The sequence below is a fragment of the Ahaetulla prasina genome, chromosome 4, assembly GCF_028640845.1.
Source record: "Ahaetulla prasina isolate Xishuangbanna chromosome 4, ASM2864084v1, whole genome shotgun sequence".
Lineage (NCBI taxonomy): Eukaryota > Metazoa > Chordata > Lepidosauria > Squamata > Colubridae > Ahaetulla > Ahaetulla prasina.
In genome coordinates, this window is record NC_080542.1 from 54056455 (window position 1) to 54078958 (window position 22504).

The window sequence follows — 22504 nt, forward strand, 5'->3', positions numbered from 1 at the left end:
TAGTTCTTCTAGTTCATTGTATTAAATTGTGTATGGCTATAAAAGGTGGCACAAGCCCTTCCCCAACTGACTATACATATCTTTTATAAGTGGGATGATAGAGGCTGAATGTGAAATATATGTGTTGTTTCTTATCTCTTATTGGTCTCAGATTTCCCCACCCCACCCCCATTTGTGAAAACCAAGATGATGATGATGATGATGATGATATTATTATTATTATTATTATTATTATTATTATTATTATTATTATTATTATTATTATTATTATTATTATTGCCGCCTATTTGCCCATGGCGACTCAAGTCAACTTACAGAATTTAAATCCACATTTAAAACAATAAAAACTAACAAAAATAAACAAATAAATTAATATAGTACAATAGAACAAAATAGCCCTCCACCTCCCACTCCCCGCCCCAGTGACATCAGATCACATGAGCCCTTTAATGGATTCCATCCCGCTCTGGGTTTCCCAGGCCCACTGGCAGAACCAGGTCTTTAGCGCCTTCCAGAAGAGTGTCAGAGTGGGGGCCATTCTAATCTCTGGGAGAATGATGTTCCAGAGAGAGGGAGCCACCATGGAGAAGGCCTTCTTCTGGGTCCCACCAAGTGTATCTCCCTTGGGGATGGGGCCTGCAACATTCCCTGCCTCCCCACTTGGATGGGTCGGGTAAATGTGACCAGCAAGAGACGGTTCTTCAGATAACCTGGTTCCAAGCCATGAAGGGCTTTAAAGGTGACAACCAGCACCTTGAATTGCACCTGGAAGCAAATTGGCAACCAGTGGAGCTCCCGCAGGAGAGGTGATACATGTGCACACTGGGGTTTGTACAAAACCATGCGGGACGCTGCATTTTGCACCAACTGGAGCGTCAAGGGCAGCCCCATGTAGAATGTGTTGTAATAGTCAAGACCAGAAGTGACTAGGGCATGAGTGACTGTGAGTAGGGACTCTTGGTCCAGGAAAGGGCATAACTGGTGCACAACCCACAGTTGCGCAAAGGCCCTCTTGGCCACGACTGCCACCTGCTCTTTGAGCAGGAGTTGTGAGTCCAGGAAAACCCCTATATTACGCACAGGGTTTGTTTGGGGTAGTGCCACCCCATCCAAGACCAAAGATAGCAATTCTCCCTGAGCCAATGAACCCCAAACCCAGAGCCACTTGGCCTTGCAAGGGTTTAGTTTCAACCCTTTGCTCTCCATCCAGCCCCTAACAGCCTCTAGGCACTGTGAGGACACTGCATCACTTAACTCACCACGGCTGTAATTATGCAACATTAAAAGCCCAAGCATTCTTAGTTACATCCCAAGTAGCATTTCCAACTTTTGCTTTTCTTCTTTCTGACCTAGACATTTTTTGGCAATGTAAATTCTAGTGGCGTGGTCAGTCATGACCTACATTACCCCATTTTGGCTCGCTATCTCCGGATCATCCCTGTGGCTTGGAACCCGCAGGGCACTATTGGCTTACGAGTTGGCCTTTATGGATGCTACTATGGTAAGTGATTCTGAGAATAATGTCCTTTAGCTGAAGTATAGACACAAGAAATGGAAGATGTAAGGCAAAATTTATTCTCAACCCCTCCCACACACTTTTCATAAAAAATGGAGTGGGAGGGATGCAAGTGGAACTTGAAGTGCTTGTCTTTCTGTTTATACCATTTAGAAGGAAGTAGCTAAGATAATACATGAAACAGATCAGTCTTTTATGGCAGAAAATATATGTGGGTAAATTATGGAGGCACCTTTTCAGCCTTTTGTTTTGAGGCAGAACTATGATAGCCAGATTTATTTTTCCATTTTTCTTCTTAAGCTTTGAGAGTGAAAAAAGAGGATGGAAAAAACTTTTTTTTCAAGTTGTATTTTTCCAGGTAGGGTGTTTTGATCAGAGCGAGACATAGTAATATGGGGAGCAAATGGGACTCAGGAAATTATGTTGCATCATGGAGAAGAGAGAGAATCTGATCCCTGACTTCAGCCTCTTCAGAAGTTTCAGACATGCAAATTTAGCATTGGCCGGGATTTAAATAATCTCATTTGGGATTATTATGATGATCTTGGGGAAAGGATTTGACTTGTGATGACTATATATTCATTCTTTCCTGCAGATTCTGAAATCTTATATTTTGATGGAGATGATGCCATTTCTTACCAGTTTCGCAGCAAAAAAGTTCGTTCCACTGAAGACATCATTGGGTTCAACTTCAAAACAATGGAGCGTGAGGGCATCTTAATGTATGCGGCAGGATCTCAGGGAGATTACATCAGTGTGGAACTTCAGCAAGCCCAGTTGGTTCTAAGCATAAGTCTTGGTGAGATCAGAAGGAAGAAACATTGAGCTTAGCTAGATGCCAGGATTCTCTGTTGATATACCAGAGGAGGAGGAAAATTGTTGATACAATTGATAAGCAAGTCAGACGAGAAGCAGTCACCTTTCTTTCAAGTTTGAATTGAAGCTAAATGTACTTCTGAATTGTGGGGTATATCTCTATCCTAAGCAATAAGGAGTTTTGGAGCAACATTTCTGGGGGATTTTTTTGGGGGGGATGGGTGAAATCATGAGAACTGTGCATTATTTTATTACATCAGCTGCAGATCGCAGTCAAGTAGACTTCAAAACCAGTGAGCACACTCACCAAAACTACTCTGTTTTCCCGAAAATAAGACTTGGTCTTATTTTCTTTTGGGCTTGAAACTAAGCATTTAGGTTTGTTTTCAGGGAGGTCTTTATCTTTTTTGACGTGCAGGAGGCGACGAGAATGGGGGCTGATGGGAGCGGGAGTGCAGCTTCCGCTGGCCCTGCCCTCTCCATCCCACTCCCTGTTTGCCTGCTGCAATGGGCCAAGCTCTTGACATGCCCCAGCCTTCACTACGTCAGGCAGGAGCAGCCCAGCAGGGTGATCAAGAGCAGCACTGCCAGAAGAGTGAAGAGCCCAAGCGAGGCCAGCAGAAGCAAGGGCAGCCGCTTAGCCACTAAAACTTGTGGATTTCAACTCCCAGAACTCCCCATAGCCCCCGCCTCCACATTTTCCTGCCGATTATCCTTTCCTTCTGCCAAAGATGCGTGGAGGGAGATGTTAAAGTTAACATTTCAGAAATATTACCTGCAGATACTACGCTCTGCCGCAGCTTCAGAGCAAACTTCCTGTGCAGGATTGCAAGGCTGGAAGCTTCAGAGATAACATTTTTTGGGATGTGCGTCTATGCAGGGCTCCTCAAGGAAAGGACAATCGGCAGGAAATTGGGGGGGGGGAGGGATTTTCTTGCCAATCGTCCTTTCCTTGAGGAGCCCTGCATAGACACACATCCCAAAAATGCTCCATGCTTAATGGTTAATGCTTAATAACCTTTATTGTCACTGCACAACATATGTACAATGAGATTGGTGGAGCTCCCTCAGTGCACGCTCCCAACACAATACAACTCACAGTGGAAGCAGAAAATCCCTAACCCAATAAATCATATTAACAATAAACCCAATAAATCGTATTAATAAATACAGAGTCCTATTACACCAGTGTGAACATGTTACATGTTGCGCCGGCCCTGCAAGTCCATTGTATTACGTAGTTATGATGTTATTTCACATTCAGGAGTCTGACAGCTCATGGATAAAAACTGTTCTTCAGCCTGTTTGTGTGGATGGCTATGCTTGTATGTCGCCTTCGGGATAGTAGGAGGGTAAAGGAGTGCTGACCAGGATGTGAGTTGTCCCTGAGGATTTTCCTCACTCTTCTAAGGCAGCAAGCGCTAGCAAACTCATCTAGTGGTGTCAGGGAACAGCCATGATGTTTGTGCTGTGCTCACCACCCTCTGTAATGTTTTTCTATCCGCGGCTGTCAGGCCGGCATGCCATACCGTGATGCAATAAGTGAGGACGCTTTCTATTGTGGACCGGTAAAAGGAGGTCATCAGTTGTTGTTCCACCCTGTTTTTACACAAGACCCTAAGAAAATGGAGTCTCTGTTGGGCCTTCCTGGCCACCTGGATTGTGTTGTTTTTCCAGGTGAGGTCTTCACTGAGATGGACTCCCAGGAATTTAAAGGAGGAGACTCTCTCTACACAACTCCCCTCAATATAAAGTGGGGTGGGTTTCTCTCTCTTCCTCCAGAAGTCCAACACCATTTCCTTGGTCTTGCTAATGTTCAGGTGCAGGTTGTTTTTTAAGCACCATGTGGATAGTTTTTGAACCTCCCCCTTGTACGCTGTTTCATCTCCACCTGTAATAAGACCCATCTTAAGATCCATCTTAAGCCTTCAGACTTGCAGTCCTGCACAGGGAAGGTGGAGGTTTGCTCCAAAACTGTGGCAGAGCGTTGGACTGGGAGGCCTTCACAGGTAACATTGAGTTGCGCATCTTGCTCAGGTGAGAAGGGTGCAGGGCGCGGGCTTGGCAGCCAGGGAAGATCAGGTTTTGGGGTGCCAAAGGAGGAAGGGGAAACCTCCCCCTCCCTCCTCCATCTTGCTGCAGGTCCGCCATGGAGCTTGTGCAGGGCAGTGCAACCACTGGTGAAGAGGACCCTGGCAGGCCGGCAGCAGAGGATGTGTTCCAGAGATATAATATAATATAATTCTTTATTGACCAAGTATAATTGGACACACAAAGAATTTGTATTGGTGCATACACTTTCGAAGTACATAAAAGAAAAGATATATTCATCAAGAATCATAAGGTACAACACTTAATGATAGCAATAGGGAAACAGTCAATATAAATTTTAAGGATACCAGCAACAATCTGGGAAGTTGCCCCATGCCCAACAGGAGCAGCCCACTAGGGCTGCTGAGAGCAGCACAGCCAGGAGGGCAGAGAGGCCCTGCAAGGCCAGCAGTAGCAGGTGCAGCAGGTCCAGCAGCCGGTAGAGATTGGGGTGGGGGAGGGAGGGGAGCCAATTCCAGCCTGCCATATGGCTTTCTGCCTCGTTGTAGCAGCAGCTTGAGCAAGACCTGAGCTCCAGGCCTAGCAGAGAACAAACTCTGGTCCGCCTCCTGCTCCAAAGCCACAAGGTGAGCTGCGGAAGAGAGAGGCCCTCGGTTGCGAGGGTGCCTTGCACCACAGATAGGCTAGCAAGAATGCCTGGAAACACCTCCAGGTCCCAGAGAGACAAAATGAAAGGCAGCTCCTCACCCTTGCTGGCTCAGCTGATCTGCCGGCTGCGATTAAGTGGCCGAGCCTCTTTGAGGTGACCGGGGAAGAACTGCTTCTGTACTGGCCACCCCTAACCCACTTCACTAAGGTTTATTTTGTGGTAGGCTTATATTAGGCCCATCCCAAAAAATCAGGCTAGGACTACATCCCAACTATATATTTTTAATGCTAATTCTCTGTTTTACAGTATGTCAGTTTCTAAATTAAGATTTTAGTACTTTTAAAAACTCATGGCATGCTTCTAAGAGAAGGCTTAGGGGTTTTTTAACTAGGTGTTATAATAAATTCTTATTTAAGTTATCCAAGGGGAAGGGTGGGACGGCGAACTTAGGTTCAGGGGGATACCTATCTGAGCCTTTGCTAGATCCTGTGCCGGCTCGCGGCATAAATATCATCGATTCTGAGGTGGAAGAGGAGGGTGGAGCTCATGGTCTTGGGGATAACTCTATCTGCACGGTAGGTGGGAGGGGCAGGTATGGCGGACGCGGGGGCCCATATCGGGTTCGGGGAGTGCGCCCTCGCTATTCTGACGATCGCGCACTCCAGTCCCCCGATAGTTTCCCGTTCCCCGAGTGGCTTAAATCCTCAGAAGCTGGACCTTCGCCTGATGTTATGCAACGCCAGGTCCGTTATAAATAAAGCCCCCCTCATCTCCGATCTTATACAGGAGGGGGGTGCGGACCTGATTGGCATTTCGGAGACCTGGTTGGGCACGGAAGGGGGGGTTCCCCTGATAGAGATGTGCCCACCGGGTTTCCGTGCGTTTCATCAGGCCAGGGCCCAGGGTAGGGGTGGGGGAGTGGCGGTTATTATCAACGGGAGTCTTGAGCCGAGGGAGATCACTGTACCACAGATAACCGGATGTGAGTCCCTCCTTGTTAAGTGGGGCCGTGGGTTGCAGGTGGGTGTACTGATCACGTACCTAGCTCCTTGCTACGTGACAGAATCCCTGCCTGAGCTGTTGGATGTGGTCGCTGGGACGGCAATGGAGATCCCCAGGCTTATGGTCATGGGGGATTTCAATTTGCCGTCGGTGGGGATAGCATCCACATCAGCTCGGGAGTTCATGGCTTCCATGACGGCCTTGAACCTGACCCAATTAGTGAACGACCCCACTCACATCGGGGGAAACACTCTGGATTTGATTTTTGTCTCTGGACAGTGGTTGAATGATCTGGAATTAGGGGAGTTAGTTATTAGACCCTTGTCATGGTCAGATCATTCGCTCCTTCAGCTAGACTTTCGAACCGCCGATCCCCGCCGCAGGGAGACGGAACCGACTCGCTGGTTCCGTCCCAGGCGCCTGATGGACCCTGAAAGGTTCCAGACGGAGCTTGGGCTATTCCCTGAGGATTTAGCCCACGACTCGGCTGGAGCTCTGGTTGCCGCCTGGGATCGGGCGGCGGCTGGCGCTCTAGATCGAGTTGTGCCTTTGCGGCCTCTGACCCGGTGCCGATCTCGTTTAGCCCCTTGGTACTCCGAGGGGCTGAGGGAGATGAAGCGCCGGAAAAGACGCCTAGAGAGTATCTGGAGGGCCAGCCGATCCGAATCTGACCGGACACTAGTTAGGTCTCAAATTCAGACCTATCTAGTGGCGATGAGGCTGGCAAAACGGGAGTATTTTTCCAACCTCATTGCATCAGCAGATAACCGCCCAGCCGCCCTGTTTAGGGTGACCCGCTCGCTCCTCCATCAGGGAGCGGTAGAGGATCCCTTAAAGGGTCGAGCTGAGGAATTTGGACAATATCTGTTTGATAAAATCGCTCAGATTCGGGAAGGGTTGGACACAGACTGGGTGGATCCGGACGGGTGGGGAGGCAGGTCTTGATGTTATCATCTGGCATGAGTTTGATCCTGTGATCCCTGAGGACATGGACAGGTTAATGGGGAGATTGAATGCGACCACATGTTTATTGGACCCGTGTCCCTCCTGGTTGGTATTGGCCACCGGGAGGTGACACAAGGCTGGCTCCAGAAAATCGTGAACGCTTCTTTGATGGAGGTGTTTTCCTGCCGCCTTGAAAGAGGCGGTGGTGAGGCCCTCCTCAAGAAGCCTTCCCTTGACCCAGCTAGTTTAGCAAATTATCGTCGGTCTCCAACCTTCGCTTTTGGCAAAGGTTGTCGAGAGTGGTTGCACGACAGTTGCCCCAGTACCTGGATGAAACTGTCTATCTTGATCCATTCCAGTCCGGTTTCCGCCTGGTCACAGCACGGAAACAGCCTTGGTCGCTGGTTGATGATCTCTTGAGGGCTCGGGACAGAGGTTGTTCCTCTGTCTTGGTCCTATTAGATCTCTCAGCGGCTTTTGATACCATCGATCATGGTATCCTGCTGCGCCGACTCGAGGGACTTGGAGTGAGGGGCACTGTTCATCGGTGGTTCTCCTCCTACCTCTCCGGCCGATCGCAGACGGTGTTGACGGGGGGACAGAGATCGACCCCAAGGCGCCTCTTATGTGGGGTGCCGCAAGGGTCGGTTCTCTCGCCTCTTCTGTTCAACATCTATATGAAGCCGCTGGGTGAGATCATCCGTGGTCTTGGGGTGAGTTGTCATCTATACGCTGATGATACTCAGCTCTATATTTCCACCCCTAACCACCCCAACGAGGTTGTTGAAGTGATGTCCCAGTGCCTGGAGGCCGTACGGGTCTGGATGGGGAGGAACAAACTCAGACTCAATCCCACCAAGACCGAGTGGCTGTGGATGCCGGCGGCCCGGTACAGTCAGCTAATTCCATCACTGACCATTGGGGGCGAACTATTGGCCCCCATGGAAAGGGCTTGTAATCTGGGCGTCCTCCTGGATGCACGGCTGTCTTTAGAAGATCATATGATAGCCGTCACCAGGGGAGCCTTTCATCAGGTTCGCCTGATACGCCAGTTATGCCCCTTTCTGGATCGGGCTTCCTTATGCACGGTCGCTCATGCCCTTGTTACATCCCGCCTGGACTACTGTAATGCTCTCTACATGGGGCTCCCCTTGAAGTGTGCCCGGAGACTCCAACTGGTCCAGAATGCGGCTGCGCGGGTGATAGAGGGAGCACCTTTTGGCTCCCATGTAACACCCCTCCTGCGTAATCTGCACTGGCTCCCAGTGGTCTTCCGGGTTCACTTTAAGGTACTTGTCATCACCTTTAAAACGCTCCATGGCCTAGGGCCGGGATATTTACGGGACCGCCTACTGCCACCATTAGCCTCTCACCGACCAGTGCGCTCTCACAGAGGGCCTCCTCCGGATACCGTCAGCTAAACAATGTCGGCTGGCGACCTCTAGGGGGAGGGCCTTCTCTGTGGGGGCCCCTACCCTCTGGAACGAGCTCCCTCTGGGGCTTCGTCAACTCCCCGATCTCAAGTCCTTCCGCCGCGAGCTGAAGACACTGCTGTTTCGAAGAGCAGGACTAGCCTGAATGTAGTTTTAAATTGGGACTTTTAAAAAAAGGGGTTTAAATGCGGTTTTAAATTTGTATTTAAAAGTTAGAGCATCAATTGAATTTAACTATCTATTCTTTAGCTGTTTTTTATCTATTATATGTTTTCTGTTGTTTTTTGTCTGTGAACCGCCCTGAGTCCTTCGGGAGATGGGCGGTATACAAATATAATAAATATAATATAATATATAATATAATATATATATATAATATATTTTCTTCCTCTTAAACACATTTGTATCTTTTTTCTGGTCTCATGCACTACTGGAGCTGTATCAGGATTGTGATTTCCAGAATTTCCAGTGTAATTCGGAAACTTTGGTATTTAGGGGAGTACCAATACACCTGAAAGACCCATGTTGAGAAGATTCAGTGTAAAGGTTCAAAGTAAAGACTAGATAGACCTCAAAGCACATTTCACTTTTTGTCAATCCACTGAAATCAATACTCAGAACAAGAGTTAAATGTCTGAATAAGTAGAAGGCAGACTATGATTTTATTGGTAGTATTTGAAGGAAATAGGGTAAAGAAGGGGCTTGACCTGAGTTTAGCTAAGTGTAGAGTTTATAATTGGTTTCATCCAGGGGTGACTTCTATGTATCTTTACTACCAGTTCCCAATGGTGCTGTGTTCATGCGTGTGCTTCACTTGTGCATGTGCACACTTTTGCGTATGCGCAGAAACTTCCTGATGATGTCTGGGTCAGTGGGCGGAGCCTCTTGCTGGTTTCTTGCGAACCGGGTGCAACCCACCACTGGTTTCATCCCAAGGTGCAAAGGACATTTGAGAATTCCCTCAAAGGCTAGCTGTTTCTCCAGGGAAAAAGATGCCAGGTTAATTTAGCCCTTTACCTCCTTTGAATATGTCATCCACACCATGAATGAAGGAATAGAACTGAATCTGTTTTTGGCTACTTAGTCTAAGGCTATTGCTTAAGTTGAGGGATAAAGCATCTATTCGGTCCAGCAGAAGTGTTCAGGTTAAGGTGAATATAATATTCCATGCTAACGTAACTTATTGCCTGCTTCTTTGTAACAGTGGAATCAGGCAGTATGAACTCAGTGTGTTCAAGCCGTTTAATTGTGTAAACAACCTATTTAAAGACATGATTTACCAAAATTTTTAATGTTGGTGTTGTGCTGGGGGAAGGCCAAAAGGCAGGGTGGAGAGGGTGAAAATAACTTTAAGTAAGTGTTAATCAAATAATGGAAGGAAGCCTCCCTACATACAATCAGCATGTGCCAATGTCATTACATGCAGGAACGGAATGTGGGAGTGATGTATTACCGAAATATAAGGGACAAGGAAATTGTGTTGAGAACCTTTAGAACTTTTGCACTTTTCCTCAGCCAGTGCATATTGAAACTCTTTGTCTTTTCCTTTTATTGTTACCAATATGCACTGTGTGCAACTTTATTTTTTCTTACACTGCCATTTAGACTTCGTTTAATCTTTGAACGTCGGTCAGATTAGTCAAGCAGAAATATTAATAGTCTCATTCGCAACGTTCCAATCAGTCAAAGTTATGCATATAGACAGCAAAAATGTGAGTGCTTTTTGGTACTACAGTAAGGTAAATAGATATAATGACCTTGACTAGATCTGCTCTAAACCACCTCCTGTTTCATATAAGGACAAAATGCTGAAATTTTGCAAAGTCTATTTAAAGAAAATTGGCATTGAATAAGCATACACCTTTTTTTTTTTTAGTGAGCTAGATAGCGCTGCCTAAAGTTGTGAAATGATGCACTTATCCCTAAGTACTCTTTCACTGAAGGCTAGATTTGTTTAATGAATTTTTTAGACAGAAATGCAAAGTCCTAGAAATGAAATGCCCCAGGATTTCTTTTCTTTTCTTTTGTTCGTACAGCTATTTGAAAATGGCACCGAGCAAAATGGGGGGGAAAGGGAATTAAAAAAAGTAGCAGAAGACTTGCAAGCGATTCAGTTAGTACTCCATATAAGTATGATCTTATATCAATTTAATATTTTAAAATATTATTAAAATCAACATTTGGTAGTTAGCAAATGCAGCCCATATGGTAAAAATAATCGATCAGAATAAATGGTTATCTGAGTATGTCCTTACAATGAATCAGACAGAATCTAGTATTCGTTGACATTATTTCTAAGGTTTTTTTTTCATATGGGTTTCTCTCATCAGGTAACAGCTCATTAAATATGAGCGGAGGGGAGACAACAATGAAGCTGGGGAGCCTCTTGGATGACCAACATTGGCACCAATTTCGCCTCGATCGCTATAGAAAATATGTCAACTTCAGCTTGGATGGGGAGATTCTGCAATTCCGCCTCAATGGGGAATTTGAGCAGCTTGACTTAGACACAGAGGTGATATGCGTTGGAAGAATTGACACTGTGCTAATGCTCATTTGGGATGTGGAATTTGAAACCAACTGAAATGTACCTCTCCACTTCTCCATAGAGTTGATACCTGCTGGGAACTTTAATGACCTTTAACCCTACATTCTCTGTCTTTCATTGTGGCCACATGATCTATGTGCAGCCACTAAAAATCAGGAACCTAATTGGCTCCCAGCTGAGTTGTGTCCTCCTTGTTTTCTGCAGATCTTTTTTGGAGGAGTGAGAAACTACGAGAAACAGCGTCTTGTCTATAGGCCAAACTTTCGTGGCTGTATGGAAAACATTGCCTACAACCTGGTTTATATTACTAATTTAGTAAGACGTCGGCATCCCACCATCCGGGTTGAGGTAAGAATTAACATAGGTTGGGTCTAGGATCTATGGCAGCCTTACAAACTTAGAAACCCTGCAGTTATCTGGACTTCAGCTTTTAGACTTCCTCAACCACTGTGGAAAGTTGAACTCCACACGTCTGGAGGATGTGTTTGGGAAAAGCTGGTCAGTGACAATGAAGATAAAAACTGGCTCTATTGTAGTTGGAGGCAGGCTCTTGGCCTGTGGTTGTTAATCTCTGCTGAGTCTGATGCGTAAGCTGATGTTGCTTTTGTCCTGTAATTGATCCTGCTGCTGCCTGCCACCTGTTTTTCCTTTCTGATTTCACTGTAAGTGAATTGATTTTTCATAGCTGTTCCTGGAAAGGAAACTCCAGTATAATCTCCTCTAGGAAAACTGATGTTATGAAAGCAGTCCTGATATTTCCACTTGGTAAGGAAGGGGAAACACAATTGGAATATTCAGATTGGCTTGAAAATATATGTGAAGAAAACTAGCAATATATCAAATGGTTCATGTTTTGGAGAGATTGGAATCATATTATTTTTCTGTAAAGTATTCTTATTCCAATTTTTAATGAACAAGACTTCTAAAGTACCATATATAATCCTTTAAAGTGAAAGGATGTGTCTGCAGACTTACAGTCTAAAACCTATTATATAAAATATAATAAAAAGGAAAAAAAAGCAAATTCAGGCATCAATTCTTATAGTTAAATAGTAGTTTTTCTAACATTTACTAACCAACAGCTCAGGATGATAAAGTGGTCCTACTTCCCAGCCTTGTTTGCTGTACCTTGATGGAATAGTTACTGCCAGATGACAATTCAAGGAAGAGTCTGATGGATCCAGTTACTGGCAGAAATGTATGTGTTTTGCATGCATTATTTGAGTTCTGCTGTGGATCCGTGCTAAACCTAAATGTTTTGAAAGACCTGAAATTGCTTCCCAACTCTGGGAAATTTTTCTTGGCCTGTTTACTAAGCTCCTCTATTTCCAAGGCCTTCCATGTTCTCAGCATGCAGTAATAGTTCTGTTGGGATAAGTCCCTCTATTTGAACATAAAGGAAAGATATTATGATGTGCAGAATTGAATGCCTCATAACATCGCTCACCTGTGGAGTAACTTTTTTACAGTCTGATGAATTTTGCATGTGTAGAAGTGTGTATGTGTCTCTGTGTGTGGCCCCATACACTTTCACACTTGCTCATAACCTTTCTTATCTCCCTCCCTCCCTCTTCCCTCCCAGCAACTTGCTGTAAATTGATGAATTCCTGCTGCTGTTAGCAAAATCAGTGATCTAGTGAGTGGGCAGATGGGGACCAGACTGCTTCCTCTTTTGTTATTAACTGCAGCAGCAATCAGTCAAACAATCCAGCAGCTCCTATTGGTTAGATGATCAGGATGATCCAGCTGGCTAGTGAGAAAAGTGGATGGGGCTGTCTGTCATTCCAAGGCCTGTCGGATGGATATATTGAGAACTATACTTTCCTTGGGCAAGATTGCTGAATATTTCAATAGGCATCTGTTCATGTTCATGTTTAATGCTAAACATGAACAAGAAAGTAAGGAAGGGACTGAAAGCTCATCTTCCAGAAGGCGATAAGACAGTAATATCTTTTGTTTTAATGTCTTCTTCCTTAATGTAAAATAAATATTCCTTACTAACTGTGTCATGTGGAGTCTCAAGAATGTTTCTAGGGTGGCCAAGGCAGCAGATTGTGTCACCATGTAGAAGGCATGTGGATATGGGACCAAATGCATGTGGCCCTTCCTTAATGGACTCGCTTTCTCCCTTTGCTTTTACTTTCCTATGTGAATATCACTGTGTTTTCTCTCTTTGTTGCAGGGTCATGTGGGCTATTTCTGTCGAGACAACCTCTTGTTCCCTTTTACCTTTGCTGGGGTCAACAACTTCTTGCAGGTCCCTGGATATCCTCGGCGCAATATGTTGGCAGTCAGCTTCAGTTTCCGCACATGGGATGTTGTAGGGCTGCTTATGTACACTTCCTTTGCTGATGACCTAGGATGGCTTGAGATGGTCCTGAGTGATGGACAAGTCAATGTCACAATTGCTCAGCCAAAAACCAAAACCAAAACCAAGAAGCTGGAATTTGCAGCAGGTAGGCAGTAAGTAAGTAAGGTAAAGATGGTTAGGGTTTCAGTTAGTAAAAGGGCTCCAAGGTAAGACTCCAAAGCATGTTACATAATATGTTCCTAATGTTGGAAAGGTGCCCTGTGGGAGAGGGGAAAAGGAAGGTTGGTGGTGCTGGGTCCACTTAAAGGTGGAAAACAGCTTGTTGGATTGTTTCCTTCTTGCCCAAAGACTGGAGAAATTAGGGATCTAAGGCAGATATTTTTCTTTTCCAGTTCAATAAGAAACTATAACTCTCCTTGGTGCAGGTAAGCTTTCTTGGTTGGGCAGATTCTCCAATTCACCCTCACAGTTGGATTTGGTGGTAGTATACGGCTAATGATAGGGAACGCTTAAGTTGCAACGTTGCCTTCTTGGTATTTATGCTAGCTTTCAGCAGAGAGGCTGTTAAGGATGTTGAAATCTTGTCTCCCCTCCTGTCCAAAGTTATTTGCTGGTCTCAAGTGTTTCCATGTTAATTTCACCTTCTCACAAATGGATGTCTGCTACCCAACTAATTTGTATATCAGTGGCTGGACAGGCTATGCTTTGAAAGAGGAGAGGTGGTGGCTGCCAGCAGTGCTTTATGTGAAGAAGCTTCCCCTGGTTGTTAATTGTAATTAATAAAGAGTTATTGAGAGTGTGTGAGTGGGGAGATCTCTGGTGACAGAGTCAACTAGAATGAGGAAGAATCTCTGAGGTCTGGGTGTTGATGAGTTATCTCGAAATAAAGGCTTCTTTGGTGTGGATAAAATTTAAAAGCAGAACATTAAAAGATGGGCATGTATAAATAATGTTAAGCTTATTAAAAAGTTAATTATTTGCTCCTGCAGTAATAAGACATTCTCAAGCACTTCCAAGTTTCCATATAGATTTAGGTCAGGATGGTGCCACCCAAACTTTGGCCAACTCTAGCATTTTGTAGTATGAAAATACCAATATAAGAATGGAACGTGGTGTGCTACATCTCCATATGGAAAATATAACAATTTCTAAACTGCCAAATAGAGATTGAGTGACAATATGGTCAAATTTTTATTTACCAATTAATAACATTTTTATAGCAGAACAATTATACTGCAGTGAACAGTAATGTCTCCAGAAGAAAGATACAAATAATAAATACACATTCAAAATTAGCTTCATGACACAGTTCAAAAAAGAAACAAATCTCTCTTTATTTTAAGCTCCTAATATTTCCATTGAATTTGAATTAAGGCTTTTAGCCAACATTAGTGAATAATATGAAATATTGACTAAAATGTATAACTGGATCATCATCCATCATTTCATAGATGGATTGTAGAACAAGTAGTTTCTTTGTGCAGGTGATTTATTTATTTATTTGTTTGTTTGTTTAAGATACATGATCCTTGGGGGCTAATAATTAAAGACAGAATAAAATAACCCACAAAAATATAAATGAGATTAATACAAATAATTGCTGAACAACCTAAAAGAATACTAACAATCATCTCATTTAATACAACTAAGAAATGGGCTCACCCATTCCATTAGGACCCAAAGCTCAAAATCAGTCTAAAATTTTATGGCATAGGATGATATCCAAATCCAACCTCAGTGTTTGGCTTAATGAATCAGTGGTATGATTCACTGCAAGGGAGATTCTGATTTTTCTATATATAAACATAATATGAAAATAAATCACTTGGTTCTTTTGGGTAATATCCCTTGCCCAGATTTTGAAGCCAACAAAATGTGATAACTTTACAATTAATAGCTCAAGCATTTTGAAGAGTCTGGGTTGGCAAGAAATTGTGGGCAATTCTGTAATTGCTTACCAGCTTATGACTGATTTTAGCATTTAATTCTAATCAGGTCTTTGGTTTCTGCCATTTGTTATCTTATGGGAGAAACTTGAAGCTATTAAGTAAAGTAACTTTCAAGTCAGATTGATATCCTGAGGATTTTATTAATATGTCCATGTAGGTTTTTGTAAATAAATTTGAGTGTAATTCATGTCTTCTGCTTTTTTTAAAAAAGAGTTTCACAATCTAGCCTTGAGCCATTATTTGTATATTCCAAACTGGCCCTTTCTTATTGCTGTGTGCAATGGAAATGAAGTTATATGACAAAGAAAGATCAATATATTTTAGACAACCATTTTCTCAACATTTCTCCTTATTTCTAGAGCACTCTTAAAATGGCTGTGCAGACTGGAAGTTCAGGAAGTTATTGTCACCACAGAGCTACAGCACAAAAAGCTACAAAATGATTAATATAATTTCTCCTGGAAAAATTACAATCTTTAATCTGCTGTATGTTTTAATAAATTACAAAAACAGAAGTTCAGTTACGTGCATATTTTTAAATTAATGCTGCTTGAATTAGAAATTAGAAAACAGATTTCTCCAAATAGATTTTGAATTGATTTTGTGTGTATAGATGTACACACACACACACACACACACACACACACACACACACACACACAGAGAGAGAGAGAGAGAGAGAGAGAGAGAGTACCCATTCTCCCTCAGATATATTGACCTGGTTCACACAATGCCACAAGTTACTTATACTGATATGGCAGAAAGTGACTGCCATTTCCTGATATTTTTTCCACTTTGAAAAAAATAGCTTCAAAATTTCTGCTTTATCAAATAACTGCTGCAAGATTATTATGTGTACAAAAATGAAAAGGTTCTGAAAGACCCACAATAGAGGAATGGCTGGTGTAGATGACAGAATTAGCAAAGATTGTACAACTGATTTGTTTGATTAGAATTCACCATATTGGAATTATATTAATTACATACACATTGGAAAAAAGAATCTGAACACTAAATACAAGCTTGATGGACATTACCTTGTAGATGACCCCCACCCCGTTAAAGACTTTGGAGTTTTCATATCAAATGATCTAAGTGCGAAAGCTCACTGCAACTACATCGCAAAAAAGGCTTTAAGAGTTGTAAACTTAATCTTGCATAGCTTCTTCTCCAGAAACACTACACTACTAACCAGAGCATATAAAACATTTGCTAGATCAATTCTTGAATACAGCTCAACTGTCTGGAACCCATACCTCATTTCGGATATTAATACAATTGAGCGTGTCCAGAAATATTTTACAAGAAGAGTTCTCCAGTCCTCTGATTACAACAAAATACCTTATGCCACCAGACTTGAAACCCTGGGTTTAGAAAATTTAGAACTCCGCTGCCTTTGACATGACCTAAGTTTAACTCATAGAATCATCTGTTACAACGTCCTTCCTGTTGAAGACTACTTCAGCTTCAATTGCAACAATGCACGAGCACGCAATAGACTTAAGCTTAATGTTAACCGCTCCAATCTTGATTGCAGAAAATATGACTTCACTAACAGAATTGTTAATGCCTGGAATGCACTACCTGACTCTGTGGTCTTTCCCCAAAATCCCCAAAGCTTTAACCAGAAACTATCTACTATTGACCTCACCCCATTCCTAAGAGGTCTGTAAGGGGTGTGCATAAGAGCACCAACGTGCCTACTGTTCCTGTCCTAATGTTCCCTTTGATTGTATCCAATTTCATATAGTTATTACATACTTAGGGTTATATTTATGCTTATATATTGTATAGTTATTTCATGCTTATGCTTATATATACTGTTGTGATAAATAAATAAAGAAAGAAAGAACAACAGAGTTGGAAAGAACTGTGGAAGTCTTCTAATCCAACCCCCTGCTCAGACAGGATACCCTACATCATTTTAGACAAATGGCTGCCCAGTCTTTCTTTAAAAACCTCCAGTGATGGAGCGCCCACAACTTTTGAAACCAAGCAGTTTCTCTTGTTTATTGTTCTCATTGTCAGGAAAGTTCTCCTTAGTTCTAGGTTGGATCTCTGCTTCATAAATTTCCATCTCCCTGCTTATCTTCTTATCCTGCTGTCAGGTGTTTTGGAAAATAAGTTGATCCTCTCTTCTCTGTGATAGAGAGAGTTGATCCTCTCTCCCTCCTTCCCTCCCTCTCATTTTCTTTCTTTTTCTCTGCCTATCATTCTCTCCCTCCATCATTTTCTCATTTCTCTCTCTCTTTCTCTTTCCCCTTTTCTCTCTCTCATTTCTCTCTCTCTTTTTTCTTTCTCTCCCTCTCATTTCTGTTTTCTCTCCTTTTTTCTCTCCCAATCTCCCCCTCCTCTCTCTCTTTTTCTCTCCCCTTCTCTCTCTCATTTGTTTCTCTCTCTTTTTCCTCTCTCTCTCTCCCTTCTCTCTCTCTCTGTTCTCTCTCTCTCTCAGAAAGCCAAGGTTGGGCCAACCCGGTGAACTCTTCTTGGGGCTCTTTGCTACTCCTTTTCTTTCTTCTTGGCAACTTTTCAGAAATCCAGGCTAGCTGAGGAGCGAGCGTCTTTGGTGAGGGTGCTATGGCTTTCTCCGAGCAGGGCAGTGGGAAAAGAAGGCTGGTCCTACCGATCCTCGCACGCCCACCCCAGGAATCAAGCTCGGAGAAAGCCGTAGTGCCCTCTCCAAGAGAGCGGCTGTACTTTGGCCGAGTCCAGCTGCTCGCTTGAGGATGGTATCCCCTCTTGTGTGTGACCTCTCGGACCGCAACTCTCAGCCAGGTGATCACTTGAGAAGGAAGCCACTGCTGTGGCTCATGCTCGCTTCTCATCTATGGGGCTGTTCCCCTTTCCACGTACTCTCCTCCTGGATCCCATTTTCACCCCACCAACCCTCATGTTAGTGAGGTTGGTGTCAGCCACAGCTGGATTGGGCCAGTACCTCAGGGCGGAGAGCAGGTCATTTGACTGGCTTAGCAGGGAGTTGCAGGAGAATGGTCAAAGAGCTGCATGCGGCTTGGGAGCCACAGGTTGCCGATACCTGATTTAGACTAAACTTGCCTAGTTCCTGCAACTGTTCATAGTATGTTTAAGTCTCCAGGCTCCTAATCATCTTTGCACTTTTTCTAGAGTCTCAACATCTTTTTTGTATCGTGCCAAAACTGGATGCAGTATTCCAAGTGTGGTCTTTCCAAAGCAATATAAAGTGATACTAGCATTTCATGTGAACTTGATTCTATCCCTTTGTTAATGCAGCTTAGGACTGCATTGGGTTTTTTGGCAGCTGGTGCACATGGCTGGCCCATATTTAAGTGGTTATCCACCAGGACGACTAGATCTCTCTCACAGATACTGCTGTTGAGCCAAGTACCACTTATTCTATACCTTTGCATTTGGTTTTCTTGCATTTGGTTTTCTTTGTGTTTGGTTTTCTTGCCTGTAATTCACCAATGAATTATGTTTTGTTGATTAGAGTCCACTGTTTAAATCTGTCAAGATCCCTCTGGATCTTGAGCTTATCTCCTAAAGTGTGGGCTATTCCCAACTGCTTGGTATCATCTGCAAATCTGATGAGTTCTCCTAGCCCCTCCTCTGAATCATTTATGAAAATGTTGAAGAGTACTAGGTCTAAGATAGAACCTAACTAGATTTAGTAGTAATTCCAAGCCAATAAATACATTTAGTAATGATTAGAAACCCCTTTTGGATTTTTGATTGAAAAAATAATATAAAAATAAAAATGTTTTATGGCTTTAATGTTTAGAAAAAATAGGCTATGGAAACTATGTTGAAGACCAGAAACTGTTTTCCTCCTCTCCTCTCCTCTCCTCTCCTCTCCTCTCCTCTCCTCTCCTCTCCTCTCCTCTCCTCTCCTCTCCTCTCCTCTCCTCCCCACTCCTCCCATCCCATCCCCTCCCCGTCCTCTCTTCTATTTATTTCTTTGCATTTTTTTCACTTACTACTTTTTCTTACTTTCCTTACTTTTCTCTTTCAAGCAGAGATTTGTTTCTATTCTCTTAAATTTTTCTTTAATTTTATATACACATAAACTCCTCCCCATCCTTTCTTCTATTTATTTCTTTGTACTTTTTTCACTTACTACTTTTCCTTACTTTTCCCTACTTTTCTTTTTCAAACAGAGATTTGTTTCTATTCTTTTAAAATTTTCTTTAATTTTATACAAGAATAAACGTGTGTGTATGTGTGTAAAAATCTGTGGTGTCTACTGGAAGTTACCCATACAGATGAAATTGGAGAATCTTACTCACTTTGACTTTTACCACCCCATATCTATATATCCTATGTGGCCACAGGAAGTGTAATATAAAATAACTATTGAGATGACGTTCTCAAAGAAACTCAGGTATAATTGGCTTGTAGTATTAATTTCACCACCCAGATCAGATCTGTTTGGATCCAAGATGTATCTCTTTTGATCTTGCTATTGACTGGATTAGGGTGTTTAAATGGGATACTAGCTCTCTATGATTAAACTCATTAGGCAGACAGCTCTTGGATACTCTTCTAGGCATGGAAAACTCTTTATAAACTTTGCAGTTCTTGTGAAATGAAAGTATAAAATGATGGCTTACAAATACAGCGGAGATAGTGCATTGTAGCTAATCTTTAAAATATATATTTCTTATAATAGACAAAAAATGTCGAGCAAACTCAAGGAAGCCAGGTTTTTTTGTGTGTGGGGGGGAGGCTTTATGGATCTTAAAGTTTGTGGCTTCACGGAGGTGAAATCTTAAGGTCTGGCCAGTTTATTCATAATCCTATTACTTGTTCTTAATTTCTTGTGTTCTATCATCCTTAGGATATCGTCTTAATGATGGATTCTGGCACTCAGTGTCCTTGATAGTACGAGAATCCTCGGCTGTTATCACTATCGATGACCAGAATGATGCCAGCTTCCGTGTTGACCGAGACATTCAGTTGCGTACTGGGAACCAGTACTTTTTTGGAGGTAGGTATTAAACTGTTATGGGAAAAGTGCTCAGATGAACTTCCATGTGACTTTTAGATGCGTTTGACTGTGAGACCTGAAATCTAATACATCTGCTGAACATTCAAATGGGGAAGACTAGTTTAAGATGTGCTACAATTTGTAGTACTTCTCTCTGTTTCAGAGTGGGTTTTGTAGATACAGTGATTTAAAAAATAAGCCTTAAAAAAATAATAAAGCATCTGCAAAGCTTGGGATGCACAGCTTTCCAGATATAGAGAGCAACCACACTACGTGGACATGTCAATTTTGCACAATTTAGCATTTGGATTTTCAGACCGAGTACTTCATTTGATTTTAATTTAAAGCTGTAAACTGGAATGACTGGATGGTTAAGCCTGAAGGTACAGTATTTGAATAATTTCAGGGTGATGGAAAGCAGGATTGTGAACTGAGCAGGATAAATGATTCTATTATTTGTTCCTAGGAAAAAGCACATCTCTTTAAAGAGTTGCAAATAGGTATGTGCATTCGCACATACTCTAAAGCACCCTTCTGCATTCAAGACAAAGTTGCCCTGCACAACCCTAATGATTAATTTAAAATTGTGACGTTTCACTTCTGCAAAACATCGTTTGGTTTCATTGTTTGGATTTGGGATTAGAGGAGAACCATAATAACCAGTGTCCCCTGAGGTCCATTGTTTGTTACATACAAATTAATATGGACCTAATCCACTGAAGTAAATATAATCTTTGTATCTCTTTCTTGTGTGTGTATGGCTGGGTTGATGTTCTGTAGGGTGCCCCAAACCAGCACTACGAACTGGCTGCCTGTCCAATCAGACAGCTTTTCATGGCTGTATGCAGATGGTCAGTGTGGATCGCCAGCCGATAGAGTTGGACATGGTTCGTCAGCATCGGCTTGGCAAGTACTTTGAGGTGTACTTCAACGTGTGTGGCATCACGGACAGGTATGTCTGTGAGAAGCAAAGTCTGGGTGGGCATAACTGAGTCTTAAATGATGGTGTAAATGAGAGATCCAAGAAGCTCTTCTAATTTGTAGCATTAGTATGGTGATCTTATAGGCCCATGATGGCAAATTTATGGCACGCGTGCCAGAGATGGCACAAAGAGCCTCTCTGTGGGCACATGTACTGTTGCCAGCTGCTTTTCTGGTTTCTGATGTGCACATGTGCAGCGGTCAGCTGGTCTTTGCGGCCCAAAAGCAGGCCATTTTGGGGCCTTTGTTGGGCCATTTTCAGGTCATGTTTTGGAATGTTTTAGGGCATTTTCCAGACTGTTTTCTGGGCCATTTTCTGGGCATTTTTGAACTGTTTTCAGGCCATTTTTTGGGTCAAAAATGGCCCTAAAACAGCTGAAAAATGGCCTTAAAACAGCTGGAAAATGGCCTGAAAATGACCCAAATACAGCCCCCCAAAAAGGCATGCGTGTGCCCGCCAGTTGGTCTTTGGGTTTCCAGGGCTCTGATGGGCACGCAAGCACCCACGTTTCGGTTTGGGCACTCAGTGCCAAAAAGGTTCACCATCACTGTTATAGGCTGTAGGTCATTGTTAATTGAAAAGTCTCTCTGTCCACTTCAAGTGTCAGAAGGAGGTTGCTGAATCTAAGCAAATTTCAATCTTGCCAATGTCCACATAGCCAAGTATGTCAGGAGCATGTAGATGTAATAATGACCAAAAAATATAAATAAAATTAGGAGCCTTCTCTATGCTGCTGTGAGTTAGGTGAACTAAATGTAAGGGACAAATAAGTATCAGTTTTGCAGAAATCCTAAATAATTTCTTCATGTAGTACTTAGATGCTCCATGGAGTTCCCCACCTAGGGTGTTAGGATAATAGTTGCTCTCAAGGCAGATAGTTACAGAGGGCACCTGCATTGTCCAAAGCAGAATGCTTTTGGATTTGGTAATAGGTCATCAGCTCAGTTGCTAATGAGATAATATTTCAAACAAGATTACTATTAAGAGGATTTCAAAATTGTTATGAGTGGATATAAGTGCAGTTAAGACAAAAAAGGGAAAGATGATTAGTAAATCGAGGGTTGCACAACTTGGCTTCCTTTTGACACATGAGATGAATATGAATGAATGAATGAATGAATGAATGAATATTTTAATTTGTATACCGCCCTTCTCCCGAAGGACTCAGGGCGGTGAACAGGCAGATAAAATACAGATATACACAATAGTTAAAACAACCCTTAAAAAACTGATTTAAATTTGCCCAAATATTAAAATAACATACACCCCCATAAAATTACAAAAATTTAAAACCCATCCAATTCAATTAAAATTTAAAGATAAAAATCAAGCTAGTCC

At 42.8% G+C, this 22504-nt stretch overlaps 1 protein-coding gene across 1 annotated transcript in view; it reads left to right on the forward strand.

Moving 5' to 3' along the window:
- Positions 1-22504, forward strand: part of CNTNAP1 (contactin associated protein 1) — a 57839-nt gene that overhangs the window by 15806 nt on the left and 19529 nt on the right. The window contains exons 4-10 of the mRNA XM_058183813.1: positions 1354-1501; positions 2112-2315; positions 10744-10928; positions 11166-11309; positions 13144-13417; positions 20035-20184; positions 20965-21136. Coding sequence (XP_058039796.1) covers positions 1354-1501; positions 2112-2315; positions 10744-10928; positions 11166-11309; positions 13144-13417; positions 20035-20184; positions 20965-21136 — 1277 coding nt within the window. The remainder of the gene's footprint in view (positions 1-1353; positions 1502-2111; positions 2316-10743; positions 10929-11165; positions 11310-13143; positions 13418-20034; positions 20185-20964; positions 21137-22504) is intronic.